The following is a 21496-nucleotide window of genomic DNA, read 5'->3' as shown; positions in this document are numbered from 1 at the left end:
TGCTTGGGCTTTTGTATTAAGTAAGTTTCCTTTAGCTCTGAGCTGAGCTGGAAAAGTATCTAGTAAATATTATAAATAAGCTATCTGATGGAGGCTTGCTGGTTGGTTCCCTGCCTAGATGTCTCCAAGGATTTTTTTCTTTCTACCCACCAGTTGAATTTTTCCTTTTGCAGGAACATGACATTGAGACAGCTTTTGGAGTTGTTCATGTTACTCTACGTGGAACACCAAAAGGAAACAGACCTGTCATCCTAACGTACCATGATATTGGCCTCAACCGTAAGTCCTTTCCTGTTCTGGTGACCAGATCTGTGAATTTTTTTATTTTGTGTGTGTGTTTTGCTAGTTTAGCCATATTCTTACTGATTACTCCAATGGCAAAATAGAGCCATGACTTTTGAACGGTCCTCATTTGATAACTTGCTGTGGCACAAAGCATGAATATGATCATTCAGCTATGAGAAGCAGACAGTGGAGAGGTACTTTCATACCTGAGTAATTTCCAGGTTTTCTCTTTCAGATAAATCCTGTTTCAACGCCTTCTTCAACTTTGAAGACATGCAGGAGATCACGCAGCACTTTGCTGTATGTCATGTTGATGCACCAGGACAACAGGAAGGGGCTCCCCCTTTCCCTTCTGGGTAAGTGTGCCAATATCATCCTATCCTGGAAGCCAAGGGCCATTCTGTTTCAACAGGCGTGACATTTAGTGTAGATGTGATAGCGTTTGTTTCATAACAGTATTTTGACCGGGACTCTGCTTAGTTAACTGCTTGCTTTTTCTTTGCTATAAAGAACTATTTCTAGCCTTTCAGGATAAGGCTGTGCAGTTATATCAAAACAATTGGAACCCTAAAGCCATTAGAGAGGGCCTGACTTCCCAGAAATATCTGTGCATTTCTGCTCTAGCACTGACAAGTGAGCAGAAGGTTGACCTGGGGAAGATAGGATCCAAATGGGCATGGTGCTTCATTTTATAAATCTGCTGTGATCCTGTTTGGTCCCTTACTTGAGTGTATTTGTCAATATACGTTTTCACTATCATTTTGCCAAGCTCTAGGATCTAGTTTTGTGGAATTGCTGTGTGTATCTGCAGAACTGTGTGCAAAACAAAATGGCCATGGAATAAAATCTTGACTTTGGATTTTAATGTATGTTAGAGATTGCTAGCCTCGATTTTCTAACTAGCATCTTCCTGTACCTCAGATTCCAGTATCCCCCGACTGATGAACTAGCTGAAATGCTCCCTGCTGTTCTTACACACCTGAGGTAAGTATGCACATAGTGACCCAGATTTATCATACCAGTCTCTGCAAGTTGCCAAATACTCTTTCCCTGATGCTTCTCTAGGAGAAGAGAGGAAAGATATGCTTATATTGCAATGAGCAAAATGTTCTCCAGGTATTTTTTATTCATATCACACAATCAGAATACTCATAACCATCTATTATTCCTCACTGCTGTTACTAGTATAATATAGAGTGGTATTCTTGGTGTGCTAGAAGGGGACTATAAAACAGCTGATGTAGAGAATGGTGTTGGTATTCAGGCTCTCCTTTTGAAATCTTTCAGCCTCAGAAGCATAATTGGTATTGGAGTTGGAGCTGGTGCTTACATTCTCAGCCGTTTTGCAGTAAGTATAATTTGTCTTTGAATATTTCTTTGAACGAACTGAGTCGGTCTCAAGTCCATTCTTGGGGTGGCCTGTTTGTAAAGTTGCCATAATAAAGCTGAATGCAGGAATGGGAAATTCTGGCAAGAACAAATGGTTTGAATAATAGATGTCCTGACTCCCAACCCCTTCGGAGGAAGAAATTTCATCCTTATGAGTAGATCAGAATTTAAGCAGTTAATTCAAAGTGACTGCTATCTCCTTGCATACTGCAGAACTCCCAGTCCTTTTCTGGAAAGAGCTCTGTTATTGTTCAGTGCCAGAAAAGTGGATGGCCTTCCAATATTTTCTATTTTCTGAGCAAAATGAAGGAGTATATTAGTATCGGTCCAAATGCTGTGACTCATGTGTGATCATTTTAACAAAAGGGGCAATCAAGATTAATCATTCATACTCAGTCACATTTAAAACTCAAATATTTGGAGACATTGAATATAGAAGCTTTATTTCCCCTTCCACTCTCCTTTTTAGTTGAATCACCCTGACTTGGTGGAAGGCCTGGTGCTTATTAATATTGACCCATGTGCAAAAGGATGGATGGACTGGGCAGCATCCAAGGTATGATTTTTGTGACATTTCCAATACGTGGAAGATAATACTAACCTACCTTTATGGGATCATGAAAATAGTATATGAAATAGTGCTAGAATATTGCTTTGGTATTCCTTTCTTTGTGTTTTGTTTCATAATGCCTGAAGCAATAGGGTAATGTGCTCATGAGTTCTGCACACCGAACTACATTTTGGTTACTGATATTGCAGTAGTATGCAAAATCCCCAGCTATCAAACTAACATCTAGCCAAGCAATACATAAGCTTACAAATGAAAGTACATTATATAATGTCTGTATGTAGTTTCTAAAATGGCGGCACATGTAGATACCAGAGACAGTGAGAGAGCCCAATAAAGTGCATTGGGTGACAAGACCAAAATTAGAGACTCTGCAAAATGGTTGAGAAACACAGATTTGTGTGCTCTCGTGCTGGCTGTTTCCTTGAAGGCAGGTTTATGAAAATAAACCCAAAGCCCGTCTCCTAATGATAGAAGACGCACCAGCTATGCGTGCAAGAGGAATATCAGAAGATTTTTGAGCCCTTTTAATTCGGGGCTTAACGATCTTCTGTGCACTGCCGGCGTTATAATAGAGGCGGGGTAGGCGATGGCCGCGAGCGCTTCTTTCCGAAGGAGGCGCCGTTGCCTGGCCCCAGCCCCGCCTCCAACAACACCTCAGCCTGACCCAGCACTAGAGCAGCAGCCAGCGACGCTTCATGCCGTTTGCTTGTGCCTCTCAGTTCTCCCCGGCTGGCAGCCAATCCCCTCCCTGGCTCTCCATGTGGTGTTTGTGTACGCACCGGAGCCCCGCTCCGCCCCGCCCCACTCTCATTGTGAGCGTCCTGGTGCGCGCCGCGCAGGCGGGCAGAGGCTCTGGGGCGCAGCCGCAGCCCTGCCCCCCCTCCAAGCAGAAGCGCGTGCTGGCCTCTTGGGCTGATTAGCAGCACGAAGCGCAGAGGTTGGGCAGGGAAAGTCTGCAGTTTCTGCAAGAGACGGGACCTGCCTGCATTGTGGAGCCTGGCAGGGGGTCAGGTACAGCACAGTGTGCACATATTTGGAAAGTTTATTATCTGTCTGTGTTGCAGCCCAGGGTTGAACTAGCAGGATGATTCTGCTCCTGATGTAATGAACAGCTTGTAAAGCATTTCTGGAAACTCCCATTCACATTCAGTGTACAGTTGGAACAATGCAAGATGTATGGGATTCCCATCCTTCATATTTTCCCTTGCATTCCTGCTGTACAAAAGGATGAATGTGCTAAAAAACAAAATTTCACCTTAGAATGACACCTTAATGTCAACCTGGATAGAAGCTCTCTTGGTGATTCACAGCAAAAGAAGAATCCAGGCAAAGTAAATTTCCAAAAATAGTTTTATGAGAACGCACACACAGGTTGCTGACATCCTCCTCCTCCTAATCTCCTGACATCCCCATTTTCATCCTGCCAGGAAAAAAAGGCATGCAATTGGAAGGGGTGTGAATGTTTAATACAGGGTTTCCATGTCTGTGTTGTGTTTGGACAACCTTCTTTATTTATGGTGTTTAAGACATGGTAGGTGACAAGATGCTGCTCCCCCAGTTTGCTCAAAGGAGAGACAGGCAGACCTTTTAAAACCTGGACTTTCCTAAAGCTTTGGTTGCCAACAGCCAGGAGGCAGTAGCAGAGTATAAATTAGTGCTGTCTCTGCCAAACCATTCTGTTCCTTGTGCCATTTATGCTTCTGCAAACTCCTGCCACTGTCCAGGAGATCAAAGTTTGGACAGACTACTGTCAGTTCATATTCAACCTTTCTCACTTGGCCTCACCTTCCTCACAGGGTTGTTGTTGGGAGGATAAAAATGTAAAATGAGGAAGAGAGAACCTTGCATGCCCTGTGAAAACCTTGCAAGAGAAAAGGCACGCAAAGTAAGATTTTGACGTGCCTGAAATGAAAACATGCAAGAGACATAATTTTGACATCATAGTTCACAGGTTTATTCAAAGTTATTTGTGATTTGTTATCTGTTTCCTGTTTAAGAAAGAAAAGCAAAAGATTTATTGTTATTTATTCTCACGCTTATTTAAAAATTTAAATTTAAATTAAGAAAAAATTAAATTAAAAATGTAAAAAGTTTTAAGTTTTGCAATTTTCATTTTTCCTACATTTCTTCTGTTTTTTATAATTGGTTAGTGGGGGGGGGGCGCAAGTAGGTATCTTGCCTCAGGCGCCAGAAACCCTGGCACCGGCCCTGCTTCTGTGTCCTCCGATGCAGCAACATCAAGCAGGAAACAGATTCAGACCGGCTGAAATGCTGAATAAGTCTGCCTTGCAAACATCTCTTACCTTTCTTCTCTGGACTTTGGACTCAATTAAGAATTGTTATAATCTCCTCTCTTCTTCTACAAGAAACTAAAGATCAGCTATTTTTGAATTGATATAACCTCCTCTTTTGTTCTACAAGAAATTAAAAATCAGCTATTTTTTTTTCTTTCTCATCTTATTTCTCTGAATGAAGACAGCTAACAAATCTGCAGCTTTTCAAAGAGTTCATCAAATACAATTATTTATGGCTTATCTGGACTTTGACATTATCTATTTTTCTCTTGTTTTGATTTTCTTTACCCTTTGAAAAGAAATTGTGTAACAAATGTTAAATTACCTCATATTTTGAACTAATTTGTTTTGATTGGACTATAGCAACTTGCTGCTTTTGGACTACAGTATATCAACTGTTGGATTCTGGCTTTAAAATTTAAAGTATAATTTGGACTAGACTGTTAATGCCAAAACTATAAACATAGCTACAAACAGTGTCAACATTTTGGATATTATCTGCTCTTCCTTTTATATTTTGACTGCCCCTCAGTATCTGAAAAGAAACTGCGCAACAGACTCTAAATTGTCTCATATTCTGAACTAACTTCCTGTTTTTGGACTATAGTATATCAAACTCTTTTCTATTGCATGAACTATAACTAACTAGGAATATATAATTGCTGGACTGCAGTTGAAAATAATCCTTTTCTCTTTTTTAAATGTCTATACTTTTTTCATTAAAATGGCTCCCTACTGAAGATTCCCAGTAATTTTGTAGATCCAGAGGAGTTAGCCGTGTTAGTCTGTAGTAGCAAAATCAAAAAGAGTCCAGTAGCACCTTTAAGACTAACCAATTTTATTGTAGCATAAGCTTTCGAGAATCAAGTTCTCTTCATCAGATGCCTGATCAAAACTGGGCAGATACAGAAGAGGAGGGGAGAAGAGAGAGAGAGAGGAAAGAACATATATCACAAAGAGACAGAATGCAATTAGCGTGGAGGCAATCAAAACATTCCTTTGCTTGGATTTTATTGTACTATACTGCCATCTATTGGCTGAGAGATAGACCTTCGGAGTATTCAAATGGTTGTAACTAAGAGGAAGACTAAAGCCAAACCAAGTTCAGAAGGTGTTTTAGATAAAATATCTCAAAAAATAATCTCCTTGCTTTCAAGACGATTTAAAACGAGTTCGAGAATGCTGTAAATCAGGAGTAGCATACTGGTGAGGAGACCCAAGAAATAGTACAGGAAAATAAAGAACCATTAATTCATCTACGACAACCCAATCGGATCGCTCAAGGATTTCCTACAGTAATTAGAGAAGACTTTTTGAAGTTAAGAATGGATTTACTCTCTGGATTACAAGAATTTAAAACATAGCAGAAACAATCCAGGGAGATACAAGAAAAAATTGAATCAGCTCACCGACAATAGCAGGCCAGAGAATGGGAATTTGGGAAATGGAATTTGAAAGTAATAAATTGGGGCTTTGCCGAATTCGAGAAACCTTCACCGACTTGGACTTAGAGAGTGTACTCCGAGGTCCAGAACGAGACTGTCTGAAGTTGCAAGGTGGCTTCGACCCAGGGGACCTTTAACAATGAGATGATCTAAGGAATTTACAGTTTTTTGTACACTGAGCAGATTATTAGATTTAACTCAACACATGCAAACTGGAAGAAACCATGAAGAAAAGAAATAAAAGGGAGACTGAGGAAAGATTTATTCTGAAATTTAAATACTCTGTTTATAATTATTGCTGATTTTTTAATTTTCAGATTAACTTCTTTATATGTAACACAGCTCAGTTAAAAAAAAATCATTGTTGAGCTAAATAGTAACTAATGCTGAACATAAGAGTGAACAGAAAATGATTAAAGTTTTGCCCGGTGCTGAATCATAAAAATGTTGTTTTAACTAGTAGTGGCAAAGTAGAATAGGTGTCTATGGAAAACTAGTTTCCCCTTCCTTTTCATATAATAGACCAATCTTAGAATTTTAGAAAAAATAGAAAGACCCCTTCTCTGGAATAAGTGGTAGTAATTTTAAGAAAACTAAAAACGCTGATTGCTAAACTAGATGAATTCCAAGTTAATAATTTAGAATATTAAATAGAAAACACTGGAAGAATGGCTATTTTTAAAATGGATTAATAGTAAAGTTTAATTTTAGAATGCTGAATAGAAAATGCTAAATGTATATAAGCCATAAGGACAGAAGAAATAGTTTATAGTCATGTATTATATCCTTTGTTCTTTACTTTTATGTAACTAATTTTCATTTTGTTTGTATTACTCTTTGCAGTGCTTACTCTAAGGTTACTACAATACTGTCCATTTTCCTTTTTCCTTTTTAATAAAATTTAAATTAAAAAAAGACCAAAATTAGATGGGTGGTCATATATATTGATGGTAGTGAAATAGTCTTTAAATGGGAATTGATGCCTTGGACTTGAGTGAAATATGGTGGAAAAAATAGGGGGCAGGGCCCTTGTCTGTCAGGCTTTTGACATTCTTTATTATTTTTTGCATTTTGGTTTATTATTTATTTATTCATTTACAGCATTTATATCTCACCTTTCTGCCCATCAGGGTCATCAAGTGTGCCTTATATAGTTCAGCCAAATTGCAACTTTACACTTGCAATGTGTATGCATAATCTTGGAAAGGTACTCAGTAATTAATTTATAAATGTAAGATGGTGACTTTACATCCTACATGCTCCTCCTCTTAACACTTAAAGGTGTTCCCACCTTTAAGCATTACTTCAGTTACAATGTCTTTCTAGTATTTTAGGCTGTGATTACAAATTTACTCAGTTAATTTGTGTATTCCAGAATTCAAGACCTGCTAAGACTGTATTCACTACTTGGCTCAAAAATGACCTTTCCCGATTTTTAGTATACAGCTGAGCCAGCGTGATACGTCAGCTAGTTTGCCAGAACCCAGGCTGAGATTGAGAAGACCCTGGTTCCCCCCTCAATCATGAACTGCACTGGCTGACTTTGGGCTAGTCTTTCTGTCTAGCCTACCTCAGAAGGTGCCTGTGAAAATAAATGGAGATAAAGAGAATGTTATATGCTGTCCTGAGCTCCTTAAGAGAAGGGCAAGATATAAACATGTAGTAGTAATACAATTGCATCACTGCCTTTAATAATGGGGTTTTGTTTCCAGCTGTCTGGGTGGACAACTAACATTGTGGACATTGTTCTGGCTCATCTTTTTGGTCAGGTAAGTCAACTAGAAATTTTATATTAATTGGCATTTTTAGAATTAATGGATTTCAAATGTGATAGAAACTATTCTTGATCCTTGCAGCTGTTGACAGCAAGAGTGTCACAATCTCAGCTTGGTGCTTTGGGGTAACCTTTGCATTTAGACTAATGAGTGCTCACTTAAGAATATGCCAGGGTTTGGTCGAAAGGCAAAATGGAGGCAGACATCAATGTGATTCTGTATTATTCAAGTATCATGAAACTTTCCCAGCACTAGGCAGTTATATGCTTATATCTACTTCCTCCTTAATGTTGTCTACAGTATGTATATTTCTTTCTTGGTCTGTGTATCTTATAGTGTGCTGACATATTGAAAGAGTACTTTTTAAAAACAAACATTTTAATGTGACAACTAATCAGAATATTTGTCATTCTCTGGTGGTCCAGGGGAGTGGGACAGTCCTGCACTGTCTGGGCAATAGCTTCTCCTCTCTGAGGCAGGGTTAGTTGTTTCAATTGATCCTGGAGGGGAGGGGCTTGTCCATGACTCAGCAGTTTTTTCTAGTCCTGAAGCCAAGCAGGACGTTGGTAGACTCTGCTCCTTGAGAACAACATCCCTGAGCAAACGAAAAAAGATCGATGCCGACTTTTGGGAGCTAATGGGGGAGAGGAAGGCATTTTTCTTCCTCTCCCTCCTCCAGCATGCAAAAGTGCTGGTGCGAGTGATGGAGACGATGGTCCTAGGCTCGCCTATACCCCAGTCTCCATGAGGACTCCAGCGGAATTTTCCCACTGACCCTTGAGCAGGAGAACTCCTCGCTCCAACCAGACAAGCAACACAGGGGTTGTGGTTAAGTCCTCTGCAGCGGCCAAGAGTGACGCCATGGTTCAGTTGACCTATGGGCGCTCAACCCACTTACGTGATCCCAGCAGCAGAAAAGAGGGAAGGCTGCAGCGCCTTGATCACTGAACTCCAGTAAACAGCTCTGTAAATGGTGCCAACACTGGAGCAGGGACTCCCTGGGAGTAAAGGAAAGTCCTGAAAGCCAAACTCGCAGCCTCCCTCCCGCCTTGCCCCCCCCTCCCTGGACCCATTATCTGGTGTAAGGAATGTTTATCCTTTCCCCTCTCCTCCTTCTCCTTGTATTCTTGCAGGAGGGGGGAAAGCCTCTTTTGGCAGGAATGGCGAAAAAGGCAGGCCTAGATGTCTCAAGAGCAGCAGAGGAGCTCTATGCAAACTAGATCTTCCAAGTTCCCCTGCTTCCACCCAGTCACTGCCGTTCCTGGATAGGAAGGGTCAGATGGCTAACGACCTAGACCTTAGTAGCCAAGGTGCCAAGTCAAACCTTCTATCTTGGCTTAGAGCAGAAATGAAGAAAGAATTTAAGGAGGCTATTAATGAAATTAAGGAACAGGGCCCAGTAACCAAACAGGGTGACAGACAGATAGGCTCTAAGAATAAAAGGCCTGAGAAATCCCTTCCTTCTACTAAACCTAAAAGAAGGAGAGCTGAGGAAAATAGGAACCTAGCCCCTCAGAGGACCCCCAAGATGACCCTGAAATCTCAAGATATCTTTTCCGCAAGTGAAGAAGGGGAGTTACCAGACAAGGAGGAAGAAACAACAGGCCCCATCCAGATAAGACTCTTCCCTCAGGAAGTCTATTCCTGGGTGTCCCCCAAAGTACTAAGGGTACTAGAAATCCCTCTAACACCCACAGGGAAGGAGGAAACAGACCCCGCCTTCTCCCAAGGTTTGGAGAGAGCTCTTCCCAAGCTGTAAACCACCCAGAAGGGTGTTCCTCTACCAGTAATGTCCCATAGCTTGTTGAAAGCAGAATGGGAGAACCTGGCCAAACAATAGACAAATCAGTCTGTCTTTAACCAGTTCTATTCTCTAGTGCCAGAAGCAGCAAGAAAGATCAAATTACCAACAGTGGACAACCCAGTCACTAGCCTAGCAACCAACTCAGTTCTACCTATGGATGCAGAGGGACTTCCCAAGGATCCATCTGATAAGAAAATTGAACAAGCTTTGCACAGAGACCTCGTGGCCTCGATAGCTTCTTTAGGAGCATCAGCTATGGGCTCCTTATTTGCCAGAGCAGCCTACACGTGGACCTCAGACTTAGCAGCAGCCAGCAATGAGGTACCAAAAGAATTTAAAGATCAATTTTAAAAGATAGCCCTTGCTACAGCCTTTGCAGCTGATGCCATCCTAGATGCCTTCCAGATGTCGTCCAGAGCCATGGGGTTCAACGTCATGGCGAGACGGCAGAGAAACTGAGATGTAGACCGATCTGTTTGGTCCAAGGTCATGGCTATTCCCTTTACAGGAACCAAACTATTTGGAGAGGCTCTAGATAAGTACTTGATGGAGGACAAGGAGAAGAAAAAGGTCCTCCCATCAAAAAGGAGAGAATAAAAAAACAGGCACAGCCCGCAGTCCTTTCGGGATTCCAAGCAACCCTCATGTTCGGGTGTCTCCAGACCGTTCAAAGGATGCTGGCAACCCAGAAACCAGACAGAAAATAGATCCATCACTTTTCGGAAAGGCCTGCAAACCAAGGAACAGAAGAAAGGACATTCAGCATGACTACAACCAACACACAAGGATCGTACAAATCAGGGGCCACCTACAAAATTACATGACGTGGCATCAAGCAATCACAGACAAATGGGTTCTGGACACTATTTCTACAGGATACTCCCTGGAGTTTGATTCCCACCAAAACGCTTCATCCAGTTCCCAAGAAACCTACTGAGACAAAAACACTTGATGATAAAGGAAGCCATTCAACACCTTTTAGAAATAAAGGCTAAAGAACTGATTCCATCACAATACAAAAACAGAGGAGTTTACTCAGTGTTCTTCATCGTCCCAAAAAAGAATGGGGATGTCAGAGCCATCTTGGACCTAAAATGGCTGAATCACTACATCAAGCTTCACACATTCAGGATGGAGATGATGAGGTCTATTGTAGGGACCATCCAAAAAGGTGACTACCTAGCCTCCATAGCTCTATCAGAAGCCTACTTACATGTTCCCATAAAGGAAATACATTGGAAGTCTCTCCGCTTTGCATACGATGGAGAACACTATCAATACAAGGTCTTTCCCTTCGGACTGAAATCATCTCCAAGGGTATTCACCAAGATATTTGTGACACTAATCACATACTTGAGACTACAAGGGATATTCCTATTTCCTTTCCTCGATGATATTTTGATAAAGACCACATCCCTGACAGCAGGTCTGGAGCCAGTGAGACTAACAACAGAATGCCTGAAAGCCCATGGATTCATGATCAACGGAGAGAAGAGCAGCCTGATGCCAGTTCAGAAAATTACACATCTAGGAGTCACAATAGACACCATGGCAAACGAAGTGTTCATATCACAGGAGAGGCAAAAGCAGATCAGATCCATGATGGAGGAGACACGGAGAAGAAAAGTGGAAGTAATGCGATTAGCTCAACTTCAGGGGATGATGGTGTTGTGCCAGGATATTCTTCAATGGTCAAGATTGCAAACACGACCATTATAGAGTTTCCTACTGCCCTTCCAGACAATCATAACACACAAGTGCCAAAAGAAGGTATTGATACCATCAATACCACCCTCAAACAAGATTTGGAGTGGTGGATAGAACTGGCAAGGTTCCGGGAGGGCACATCGCCCAGGAATTCCAAGACATACTGTCTGGACACCACATAATAGTGCAGACGGACAACATGATGGCAAAGTCATATATAAACAAGCAAGGGGGAACCAGATTTAAATCCCTAAATCAAGAAGCAACCCTGATCATGAACTGGGCGGAGCAGAACCTAAAATCAATAAAAGCAGTGCATGTTGCAGAACAGGAAAACATAATAGCAGACTGGCTAAGCAGAAGTATGATAGATCAAGCAGAATGGTTCTTCAACAAGGAGGTATTCAGACAAGTGTGCAGAAGATGTGGCAGACCGGAGGTGGCTCATTTTACAAATGCACAGAACCATCAAGTAGAAAAATTCTTCACAAGAATAAAAGACAAACAGGCTATTGGGACAGATGCTCTGAAATTGGACTGGCCCCGAAAACTACTATATGCTACTACTATACTATATAAGACAAAGTTGGGTTAATTAGAAAGAATACATGTTTATATGTACATAGTTAATTTTTCTTAGTGTTCCAGTTCAGAGTAGACTAGTTCCAGTTAAGGTGCAGTAAGAAGTGGATGAACAGAAATTCAGCTACGAGAGCTCAAACAGTGACATACGGCTTGGAAACAAACTGCTGAGCCAAGGACAAGCCCCTCCAGGATTGATTGAAACCACGGACTCTGCCTCGGAGAGGAGGAGCTATTCCCCAAACAGTGCAGGACTGTTCTACTCCCGGACCACTGAGAAAGGAAGCTTCACAGTAAGTGATAATTTAAATCTTCCATTCTTCACCAGGAAGAACTACAAGCCAACCTGGACCTGATCCAGACGTACAGACTTCATATAGCACAGGACATCAATCAGGAAAATCTTCAACACTTCCTCACCGCTTACAATAGGTACAGGCCTTTTTTTGTTAGTATGGAAATTGGTTTGCTTTTTCTCCCCCTTTTTAAAGTTAGTGTTGCTGTAGTAGCTAAGATATGTGGAAGAGTCCAGTATGTTGAACATATGCTACAGAATGCAGATGTGTTATATTTTGGAGGTAGCAGTATCCTATAAGACTCTTCAGGGGAATGGTCTCATCAGATCCCCTTTAAGCTCAGCTGTGTTTGCTATATGATCCTGTTATGTTAGTGTAGGTGTGTTGAGCCTTTTATCTTAAGCTAAATCTCTTGCTTTGATCTTTTTCTGCTGTTTGGAAGAGACTATGAAACTGCTGCTTAAAATACAGACAACAAGCACACCTCACTCCATGAGCCAGCTTTTGGTTCTGTGGGCTGATAACTTGTAAAATGTGTAGAACATTAAACTGACCCCCCCCCCACACACACACATTATTGTAAGATATCTGCCACTCCTTTAGTGAGATGCTAGTCCTCTTTGTCATTTTCCAGTCTCAGATCTGCATTTCTATTTGTGTTAGCTGTGGCCTTGTCAATGTTAATAATAGTTGCGTTGTTTTGCATATCATACAGAAATGATTCCATGAGGCCTTAGTATTTGAGTTGCCCTATTTTTAATGTACAGCTGAGCCAGTGTGATATAGCAGTTTTTTGAGAGTAGCTCTACTTTATTTTCTAGCCGTAGAGATCTGGACATTGAGAGACCAGTCTTGGGTGTGAATGAAAATTCAGCAAAAACACTTAAGTAAGTTGCTCATAATTTAGATGTTGCAAGTTCCATTTTAAGATAAGTGTCTGCTGTTTCTTCTGGCTGGCTGCCGCTATGCTCTTGTGTTCTCATTTCCCCGTCCCTTCTTGTGAGAGCTAAAAAGGCTCTTGACATAGTCCACTATACCATGTTTAGACCACCTAAGGTCCACCTAGTTTGTTTTATTAAGGGTATAAAAGGCAAGTTAAAACTCAGGATTTGAATAATAGAGCAGTAAAACTGCTAATGCCTAACCTAATGAAACCCATCAGATGAGTGAATGAGAGCATTTTTTCTCACTCACTGCATGGTAAATCCACCACTGATACATACCTGAAAAATAAGATTGGGGGGGTGTGTGTGTCCTATATAGAAACCACGTTTGCTCCATAGGAAATTTTCCTGCACAATGGATTAAAGCTGAGCAGGAATCATAACCAACAGAAGACTGGGCAATGGAAATGTGTGTGCATGTGCAAAGTTCATTTGTATGCTGTGGCTTTCATCCAGGTGTCCTGCCTTATTAGTGGTTGGGGATAACTCGCCAGCAGTTGAAGCTGTGGTAAGTCTGCTTAGTCATTTTATCTTGTATACCCTCTTATTCATCTTGTTGATTAATTACAATGTCATGCTGGACCTCTACAAATTCATATGGACAGTTGAACAATGTTTCTCAAGAGAGAAGGTTGTTTCAATTCATGAGCGTCCGTGTAAGGATCAATTCTGTTTGATATGGATGAATGATCTGTTATACTTGTTTGGCAAATGAAGATGAGTTGGGGGAGAGACTCAGTACTTAATGTATATTTGGGCCCATCTAAATGCATGCAACTGGTCAGCTGAGTGGGGTGGAATGCCAATGCTAGTAGGATAAATAGGATCCATAATGGAGATGTTATGAAAGCAATGTATTGTTAAGTGATTTTCCCTATTCTCCCCCCACCATAATCAATCTGCTTCCTTTAAAAATGTAAATAGGCAAAAGTTGCATCAACACCTTTTCATAAAACTGATTCACGTGGCCACGTTCTTACCTTTTAGCCCTATTATTGCCTATTGTCCATTATCAAATAAACAAATCTTCCCCCTCTTTGCTTCTCTGTCTAGACACTATAATAACTAATGGAGTCTTGAATTCCCACCTGCAGTGACAGCTCTACGAGTTCAGTATTTGGTATAGTTGTTAAGAGTGCGGGACTCAGGTTTGATTCCCCACTCCTCCACTTGAAGCCAGCTGGGTGACCTTGGGTCAGTCACAGCTTCTAGGAGCTCTCTCAGCCCCACCCACCTCACAAGATGTTTGTTGTGGGGATAATAATAACATACTTTGCAAACTGCTCTGAGTGGACGTTACATTGTCCTGAAGGGCGGTATATAAATCGAATGCTGTTGTTGTTGTTATTATATGTGAGCTGTCCCTGCTATCCATTTTTAAAGGTTTTTCTTCAGTATTCATTTATCCATTATTACTTTCTGTGTCTTCAAAGAGCTTAGAGCAGCATACATAGCATTATATTCTATTGCACTACACCCAGCAATGGGTTAAGTGAGAATGATTTGCACAACAAGCTAGGCAGCGATTTCTATCCACGTCTCCCCAGTCCAGATTCAACACTGTATAGCACTGATCTGATGCCATAAAAAGATAAACAGGGTTAACATACCTGTAACTTATGTTCATCGAGTTCTTCTGTGCTGACACACATGGGGACTGCGCAGGCGCAGGCCAGCCGCCGGAGAATTCTTTAACGCTTCTATAGCTCTGAAGGGGCCGTTTGTCGCGCACCTCAGCGACCGTTTTCCCGCCCAAACGGTCACATGTCTTCCCAGCGACCAACGGCCCCTTCCCTCAGTTCTCCCTTGCCGCCGCTATCCAATACACATAGCCATAATCCTTTAAAACATCAATTTTGTTATAACCATCATATTATCGTGCATTGGAATTCACAGCGGGGTAGGAGGGAGGGATGTGTGTCAGCACAGAAGAACTCGATGAACATAAGTTACAGGTATGTTAACCCTGTTTTCATCTTCATTCTTCTGTGCCTCCACACATGGGAGAGTACCAAGCTTCACACAATAAGGAAGGTGGGGTGAAGTCCAACTCAATTTTATTACACAACAACAGTCCTAGTACCAGGACCAATAAATAAATAAAGCATTGTACAGTAACATTTAACTTGTTCAATAAATATATACATATATACATATATACACAAAGTGTCATTGTCAGTTATTACAACAATACCCTCCAGCATCCCTTTAGGAAAACAGGGAGTGAAGGACAGCTTTGGCTACAGAAACCTCTTGCTCTGCATTGACATCCATAGCATAGTGTTTAACAAACATGTCAGCAGAGGACCACGTAGCCGCCTTACAGATATTAACCAGCGGCACACCCCTGATGAGTGCCGAAGAGGCTGCTTGAGACCGTGTGGAATGGGCTCTGACCTGCAGTGGGCAACCCACCCCAGCCAGAGAATAGGCCTTACTAATGGCCGACACAATCCACCGTGACAGGGTCTGCGAAGATGCCCTGTGACCCTTGTCCTTGGCCCCGAAACAGACAAACAAGTGGGGACCATTACGGAAATCCTTTGTCCTATCTAAATAGAAAGCCAAGGCCCTCTTTAAATCTAAGGTATGAAGGGCCCTTTCCCCTTTGGAAGATGGCTGTGGAAAAAACGCAGGCAGCGTAATTTCCTGCGACAGGTGAAAGGCAGACACCACCTTAGGCAGGAACTGAAGGCATGGCCGCAGGACCACCCTATTACTGTGGAATAGGAGGAAGGGAGGGTCAGCCCTAAGTGCTGATAGTTCATTAACCCTTCTGGCAGACGTTACAGCCACCAGAAATGCCACCTTGTATGATAACAAATCCAAGGGAGGGCTTGAAACAAATCCAAGGGCTTGAAGGGAGGCAGCATCAGCCTCGATAACACCAGAGACAGAGACCATTGAGGTACAGGAGGTGACACAGGGGATAAAGATTAAATCACTAAAGCACGGAGCTGCAAAGCAGACATTCTCTCGAAGCGGCAGCAAGAAGAGAACTGAGGGAAGGGGCCGTTGGTCGCTGGGAAGACATGTGACCATTTGGGCGGGAAAACGGTCGCTGAGGCGCACGACAAACGGCCCCTTCGGAGCTATAGAAGCGTTAAAGAATTCTCCGGCGGCTGGCCTGCGCCTGCGCAGTCCCCATGTGTGGAGGCACAGAAGAACGAAGATGAAGCAAGCTTTCTCTGGGTCTGTGCTTGTGGGCCCTTCTCCTAAAGGAAATTTTATGTGTGCATTCTTTTTCTTCTTGGAAGCTGGTAGTCACATTAACAATTTTATTGATACCTGGAAGGACTCTTGGCCCCATGTGCAAAGGTACTACTGCAGAAGGGGACTGGTTCTTTATTAAGAAAATGACGGTTACCGTTGCATTTTATTCACCAAGTCCTCTTTATTCCTGTGTGTTGCTGCTGAGATGCACTATTTTTACTTCCAGTCCCCCTTCCTCCTGAATCCTTGGTAAGGACTCTTATGTCTTTGGGTATCCAACAGGGGGAAATGAAATGTCTCTGTGTATTTTGCAGGTTGAGTGCAATTCACGACTGGATCCAGTAAACACAACATTCTTGAAGGTAACAGAATATCATGGGCAGCTGTGTTCAGCTCTAGAGAGGTCTCTGTGCAGCTTCCATAGAGGTCTCTAGGAATATATTCCTGTTTGCCTATCCTCCAGTACAAAAGAAGGGTATTAGAAGATTAATGTAGGATACCTGCACTTACAATGGTGATTTTAAACTAAAAGGCAACAGAGAATACTTTGTCATGTTTCAAATAATACATTTCTCCCACCTACCAAATCTCTTATACAGAAAAAAAATTAACCAACCATAGTGGATTTTAGACATCTTTACCAATGAGTAAGAACTCAGTTGGCTCTGTCTTCTCCAGCAGTGCTTCATTTATCTGGAAAAGTTTGGTTATAAAGCTACGCATGCTAGGAAATACAGAAATCATTATTCTGCATGGAACTGACTTCTGCAGAAGTCTACCTATTTTCTCTCTGGGGCTGTAATTAATTTAGTCTTTGTTTGTGATTTAGAAATAGTTTTTAGCCAGATGTCATTATGACTGGTTCTAACTGTTTTCTTTTTCTTCCAGATGGCAGACTGCGGAGGGTTGCCTCAGGTTGTTCAGGTGAGATCTTGGTGACCTCTGCATTTGGTTCATGTGAGAGTACAAAAGTAGCTTTACTTAAATTTAAGTCTTGCTTGTTATATTTTCCAGCCTGGGAAATTGACTGAAGCCTTCAAGTACTTTGTGCAAGGAATGGGCTACAGTAAGTACTAAAAATGTCATACTATTTTTAAAGCATTAAGCTGAGCTTAACTGTTATGCAGATCCCACTGAACTCTCAACAGTAGGATTTTTCAGTTAAGAACTTGATGGGACACGCCATTGGCCCGTATGATTCACACATACTGCTGAATTGTATCGCATATTGTTTGGCAGGAATTGTCTGCCCTAGTGGTATTACACTTGGTAGCCAGAAAAATTGCCAAGACCCAGGCTATGGCTGAAATGCATAGTTTGTGCCAAATACTAATCTAGTACCATGTCTCAGTTTAGGATTTCTTATTTCAGGTACCAGAATTGTGGGTTATAAACATACTGACTTAGCCAACCAGCAGAGTAGCAAGGACTTCTGCAGTCTGCTGAAAACTCAGTTGCATCTGTTGTTACTGGTAGAGCTGCTGCATGAACTGGCTTCCGGATGTGTGTTCTTATGTGGAGTAGGGAACAACTTGTGTCCCCTTATGCATGGTTTCTGACACAGAAATTAATTTTAGGATCAGAAAAAGCGCAAGATGATGTTAAAGACTTGAGAAAATTTTTCACATGCTGTTGGCAGTATTAGCAGATAATCTCCGAAAGGGCTATAGCTTTTCAAACCAGCAACCAAAGGGATGAAAATTAATGCTTGGTGTTCAAGCTTCTCACATAGCCCCGAGCAAGTTGAGACTCACTAACTGTTTTCTCCATTCCCTCTCTTACCTTTTACTTTCAGTCCCTTACGTGCAGCTCAGCCACCTCAGCACTGAGTCAGGTACCTACAATTTTGTGTCTGGCTTGGCTGAGTTTAAACACCCTCCCCACACTGCATTATTCTGCTTTCGGCATGGCCTGGCACTTTTCTGTATTCTAAGGCCGTTCCATTTCTATATCTCTTGCACTACAACTTCCTTTGTTGCATTTGTATTTGGTTGGCTGTTGCATGGGTTGCAGCTCAGAGATGGTTCAGGAGCAAAGATTATGATTTTGGGTTTTCTTAAATGAAGGTGTATGGGAATCCTTGATGAACTAAGCAGTTCCTACATTACATTTGCCAAAATTTGTAGACAGCTGTCCATGCTGGGCCTTCAGCATCTTCCATTTGATCATATATAGACACGTCATTGTCATATTTTAGAGTGGAACTTCATGCAGTGGGAAGCCATGGGGTTCCCAACCTGTGTTTTCCTTTTAGAACAAGTGCAGGATCTGGGAGACTGCTTTTAGGGAAGAGCTAGCAGAGGTAATACAGTTTAAGCATCCCTCTTCCTCAACTGCTGGTTCTCTATTACAAATGCCACCATACCCACTAGCATTAGCTTGGCAAACACAGGTTAGGGTCTCTGTTTCCTGAAGTAACACACTCTAAGTGAAGTACTACTTCCCATTATTAGAAATACTGTATGTGTTTCTCAATAGTGACTCTCAATTTCTACTCTTACTGCAAAAAGGGTATGTGTAGCAGTTTGCATGTTACTTTAATTTTGGTCATTGCTGCCTCTCTCTCCTTACAGTGCCATCTGCTAGTATGACCAGGCTCATCCGTTCCCGGACCCACTCTTCTTCGAGTGTAGGCTCTGGTGAGAGCACCCAAACAAGGTCTCAGACCATCAAACCAGGAGAGGCAACAACTGAAATGCCTGAAGCAGCTGCCATTCGTGACTCTCCTCAGACTATGGAAGTATCCTGCTAAGCAAGCAGTCCTCTTGTGTATTCAGACAACCCCTTTCCTTCATTCTGAACCCACCCAGAACCAGTGTTCGCCCAAACAAGTGGCATTAACAGTTCTTTCTAACTTGTGCCTGCCCATCCTAGCTGCCATCCTCACACCTGTCTGATTTTGGGGCATTGCTTTGGGTTTTTTTTAAAAAAAAAACTGGCTACAAAAATATTAACTGCTAACATTCCATTGGTGCTAGAGGAGAAAATTGCTGTATATGCTGATGCCACCCTTCCCCCTTGCTTCTTGTGCTGTCAAACCAGATGAAAAGTGGTGGGTCTCGCCATTTTTTAAATTTTAAGTAACCATTTCTGTGGCTTGTGCAGTTAAAATTGCTTTCTAGTTGTGCTTCTCTTGAAGGATATTAGAGCTTTTGACTGCAGTCTTTACAACATGTCTTGAGGTGGGGATAGAGAGAGAATTCAGTGTTTCTTAACATGTCAGGGGTGGGATTTCAGTCCTGCACGGTTAAACTCAGAATGGATCACAGCATATTGCACAGTTAACCAATGTAGAGGAGAATGTAGGACTTACAATTGAATCAAAGAAACTGAAAGGTCTCTTATCTGCAAAGGATCTCCTTCTAAGGCCGGTGGGGCCACATTTTTTCTTTAAAAAGGGCAAGGCTTCTAATGAGCCTAATTCTCACTTATTAAATCGCATTATTCAATAGAATACAAGGGATTTTATATACTGCAGTAGCCTGAACTGCAGTGTAGTGGCTATAGGGGTGAGGTTTTTAATTAGGATGGTTTTTACAACCCCAGTGGAAACTAGCGCTCTCTCTATACAAGGATAAATCTTAAGGCTTAGTTTAAAGCAGTAATCTTCTGCTGTTGTCACAACTGTGTCATTACATAAATTGTTGTAATTACCTACAGGTGTTAGATAATCAGTCTGCACTGCAGCTACAGCTGACGATTCAGAAATATTTATTCCATCAGAGTGAAGAGAATTTTTGGGGCACCTTTTGCCACAGTGCATCTATTACACTTCAAGTCTCCTGTTGGCTACATAGATTTGGTGGTTATTGAATACGATATATCCCATGGCCAACACAGATATATCTGATGATAGTCTCTCAACAAGTTCTGTTCCTGAAGCATAGATGGAGACTTCCAGTCTAGATCCACAATCAGTACGAGAGTTTTAATTTTGATGCAACTGTCAAAGCTATTTTTGCATAGATTAGAAATTGGGAAATATTTGTAATTCCCTTGGCCCATATACAGTGCTTAGTCTAAAGATCTCTGTAGTGCTTTTTTATTTTACTGATAAAAGCTGATGTTACAACTACACTTCCCCCTTCTCCCCGCAAAGATTGCCAGCCCTTTTTAGCACCCTGCAGTAGTGATCTAGAAGCAGGCCTAATGAGAATGTCGTACGTTGTGATGCACAGGAATAATTTAACCAGTTTGTGATCTTGTCAGCTCTGATTTACAGATAAATCTTACATGTAGTATTGGATTATCTGGAGGGCCATTCGAGATTTTTATAGCCTTTCTCCAAATAGATGTGTTGCTGCAAAGACTTTTTAAAAATTGAAATTGTGACTTGTTCTTGCATCATAAGTCTTTTTCAGCTTGTATAAAGAATGATGGTGGGAATGCATTGATGTACTGTATACTGTAATAGCCTGCTCCATTTGAGGCCTATTTTTATATTTTTCATAGGCTGATATAAAAATTGATTGTCTGACAAATATTATGTTCCTGGCAGGACTGTGAAAGTTTGCCTTTGGGAGCTAAGCAGTTTCCAAAATGAATTCAAAATAAGTTGTGTTGTTGTTGTCCTGGCTGGATCACAGAAAATGAGAAGTGTGATTTGGCAGGAGACAAGAGAGAACTACTGATGGGAAAGGACATGCAGATGACATTCTCAAAGTCATGGCAAGATGTCTACTTTCCACAGTTGCACCCTATTGGCTCATGTAAGGCCAGAGCTTCTTCGAAGAAATTGTATTTGACTCTACTGCAGGCAAGAGACAGGACTGGGAGATTTGCCTCAGAGGGAATTTGTATCATTTAAATAAAGCTATAATCAAGTCTCACCATGACTGTATTTTTCCTCTTTCACTAGAGCATTCAGAAACACACATGGAGTTTAAGACAGCAGAACTTTCAGAGTACAGTACTTATTTAATTAAGTGACTCTCAAATTCTGCTTGTGATATTTATTTTTGTTGCCCACCTTTCTCATTGAAGTCAAGGCAAATTACATAAGTCAGTACAATCAATGGGATGAGAAGACTCCTAATAAACAATGTAATAGGGCTAAGGTAGTAGAATTCTGAACTAAGTCAACATGACATGTTAAACAAAGCAAGAAATAGTCTTACATAAGTAGAAACAATGCAGTGACAGCAAAATAAAAATACACAGCAACAGATAATATATTACTAGTATAGTCCTC

At 41.5% G+C, this 21496-nt stretch overlaps 1 protein-coding gene across 3 annotated transcripts in view; it reads left to right on the top strand.

Moving 5' to 3' along the window:
* The window catches only part of NDRG3 (NDRG family member 3), a 52546-nt gene extending 31412 nt beyond the window's left edge, over positions 1-21134 (top strand). For 2 of the 3 annotated variants that reach the window (XM_054980781.1, XM_054980782.1), the window contains 14 exons: positions 174-279; positions 521-641; positions 1207-1269; positions 1573-1633; positions 2144-2230; positions 7697-7753; positions 12181-12284; positions 12970-13035; positions 13549-13600; positions 16620-16667; positions 17194-17229; positions 17320-17371; positions 18101-18139; positions 18879-21134. In XM_054980781.1, the coding sequence (XP_054836756.1) occupies positions 174-279; positions 521-641; positions 1207-1269; positions 1573-1633; positions 2144-2230; positions 7697-7753; positions 12181-12284; positions 12970-13035; positions 13549-13600; positions 16620-16667; positions 17194-17229; positions 17320-17371; positions 18101-18139; positions 18879-19057 (1071 nt within the window). In that variant the 3' untranslated portion in view covers positions 19058-21134. The remainder of the gene's footprint in view (positions 1-173; positions 280-520; positions 642-1206; positions 1270-1572; positions 1634-2143; positions 2231-7696; positions 7754-12180; positions 12285-12969; positions 13036-13548; positions 13601-16619; positions 16668-17193; positions 17230-17319; positions 17372-18100; positions 18140-18878) is intronic. The other variant, XM_054980783.1, reaches the window with a different exon arrangement.
* Positions 21135-21496: the final 362 nt, after the last annotated feature.

Source organism: Eublepharis macularius, chromosome 5 (genome assembly GCF_028583425.1).
Source record: "Eublepharis macularius isolate TG4126 chromosome 5, MPM_Emac_v1.0, whole genome shotgun sequence".
NCBI lineage: Eukaryota > Metazoa > Chordata > Lepidosauria > Squamata > Eublepharidae > Eublepharis > Eublepharis macularius.
The sequence above is the reverse complement of the archived record's forward strand: the minus strand, read 5'-3'. Positions and strand labels throughout refer to the sequence as shown.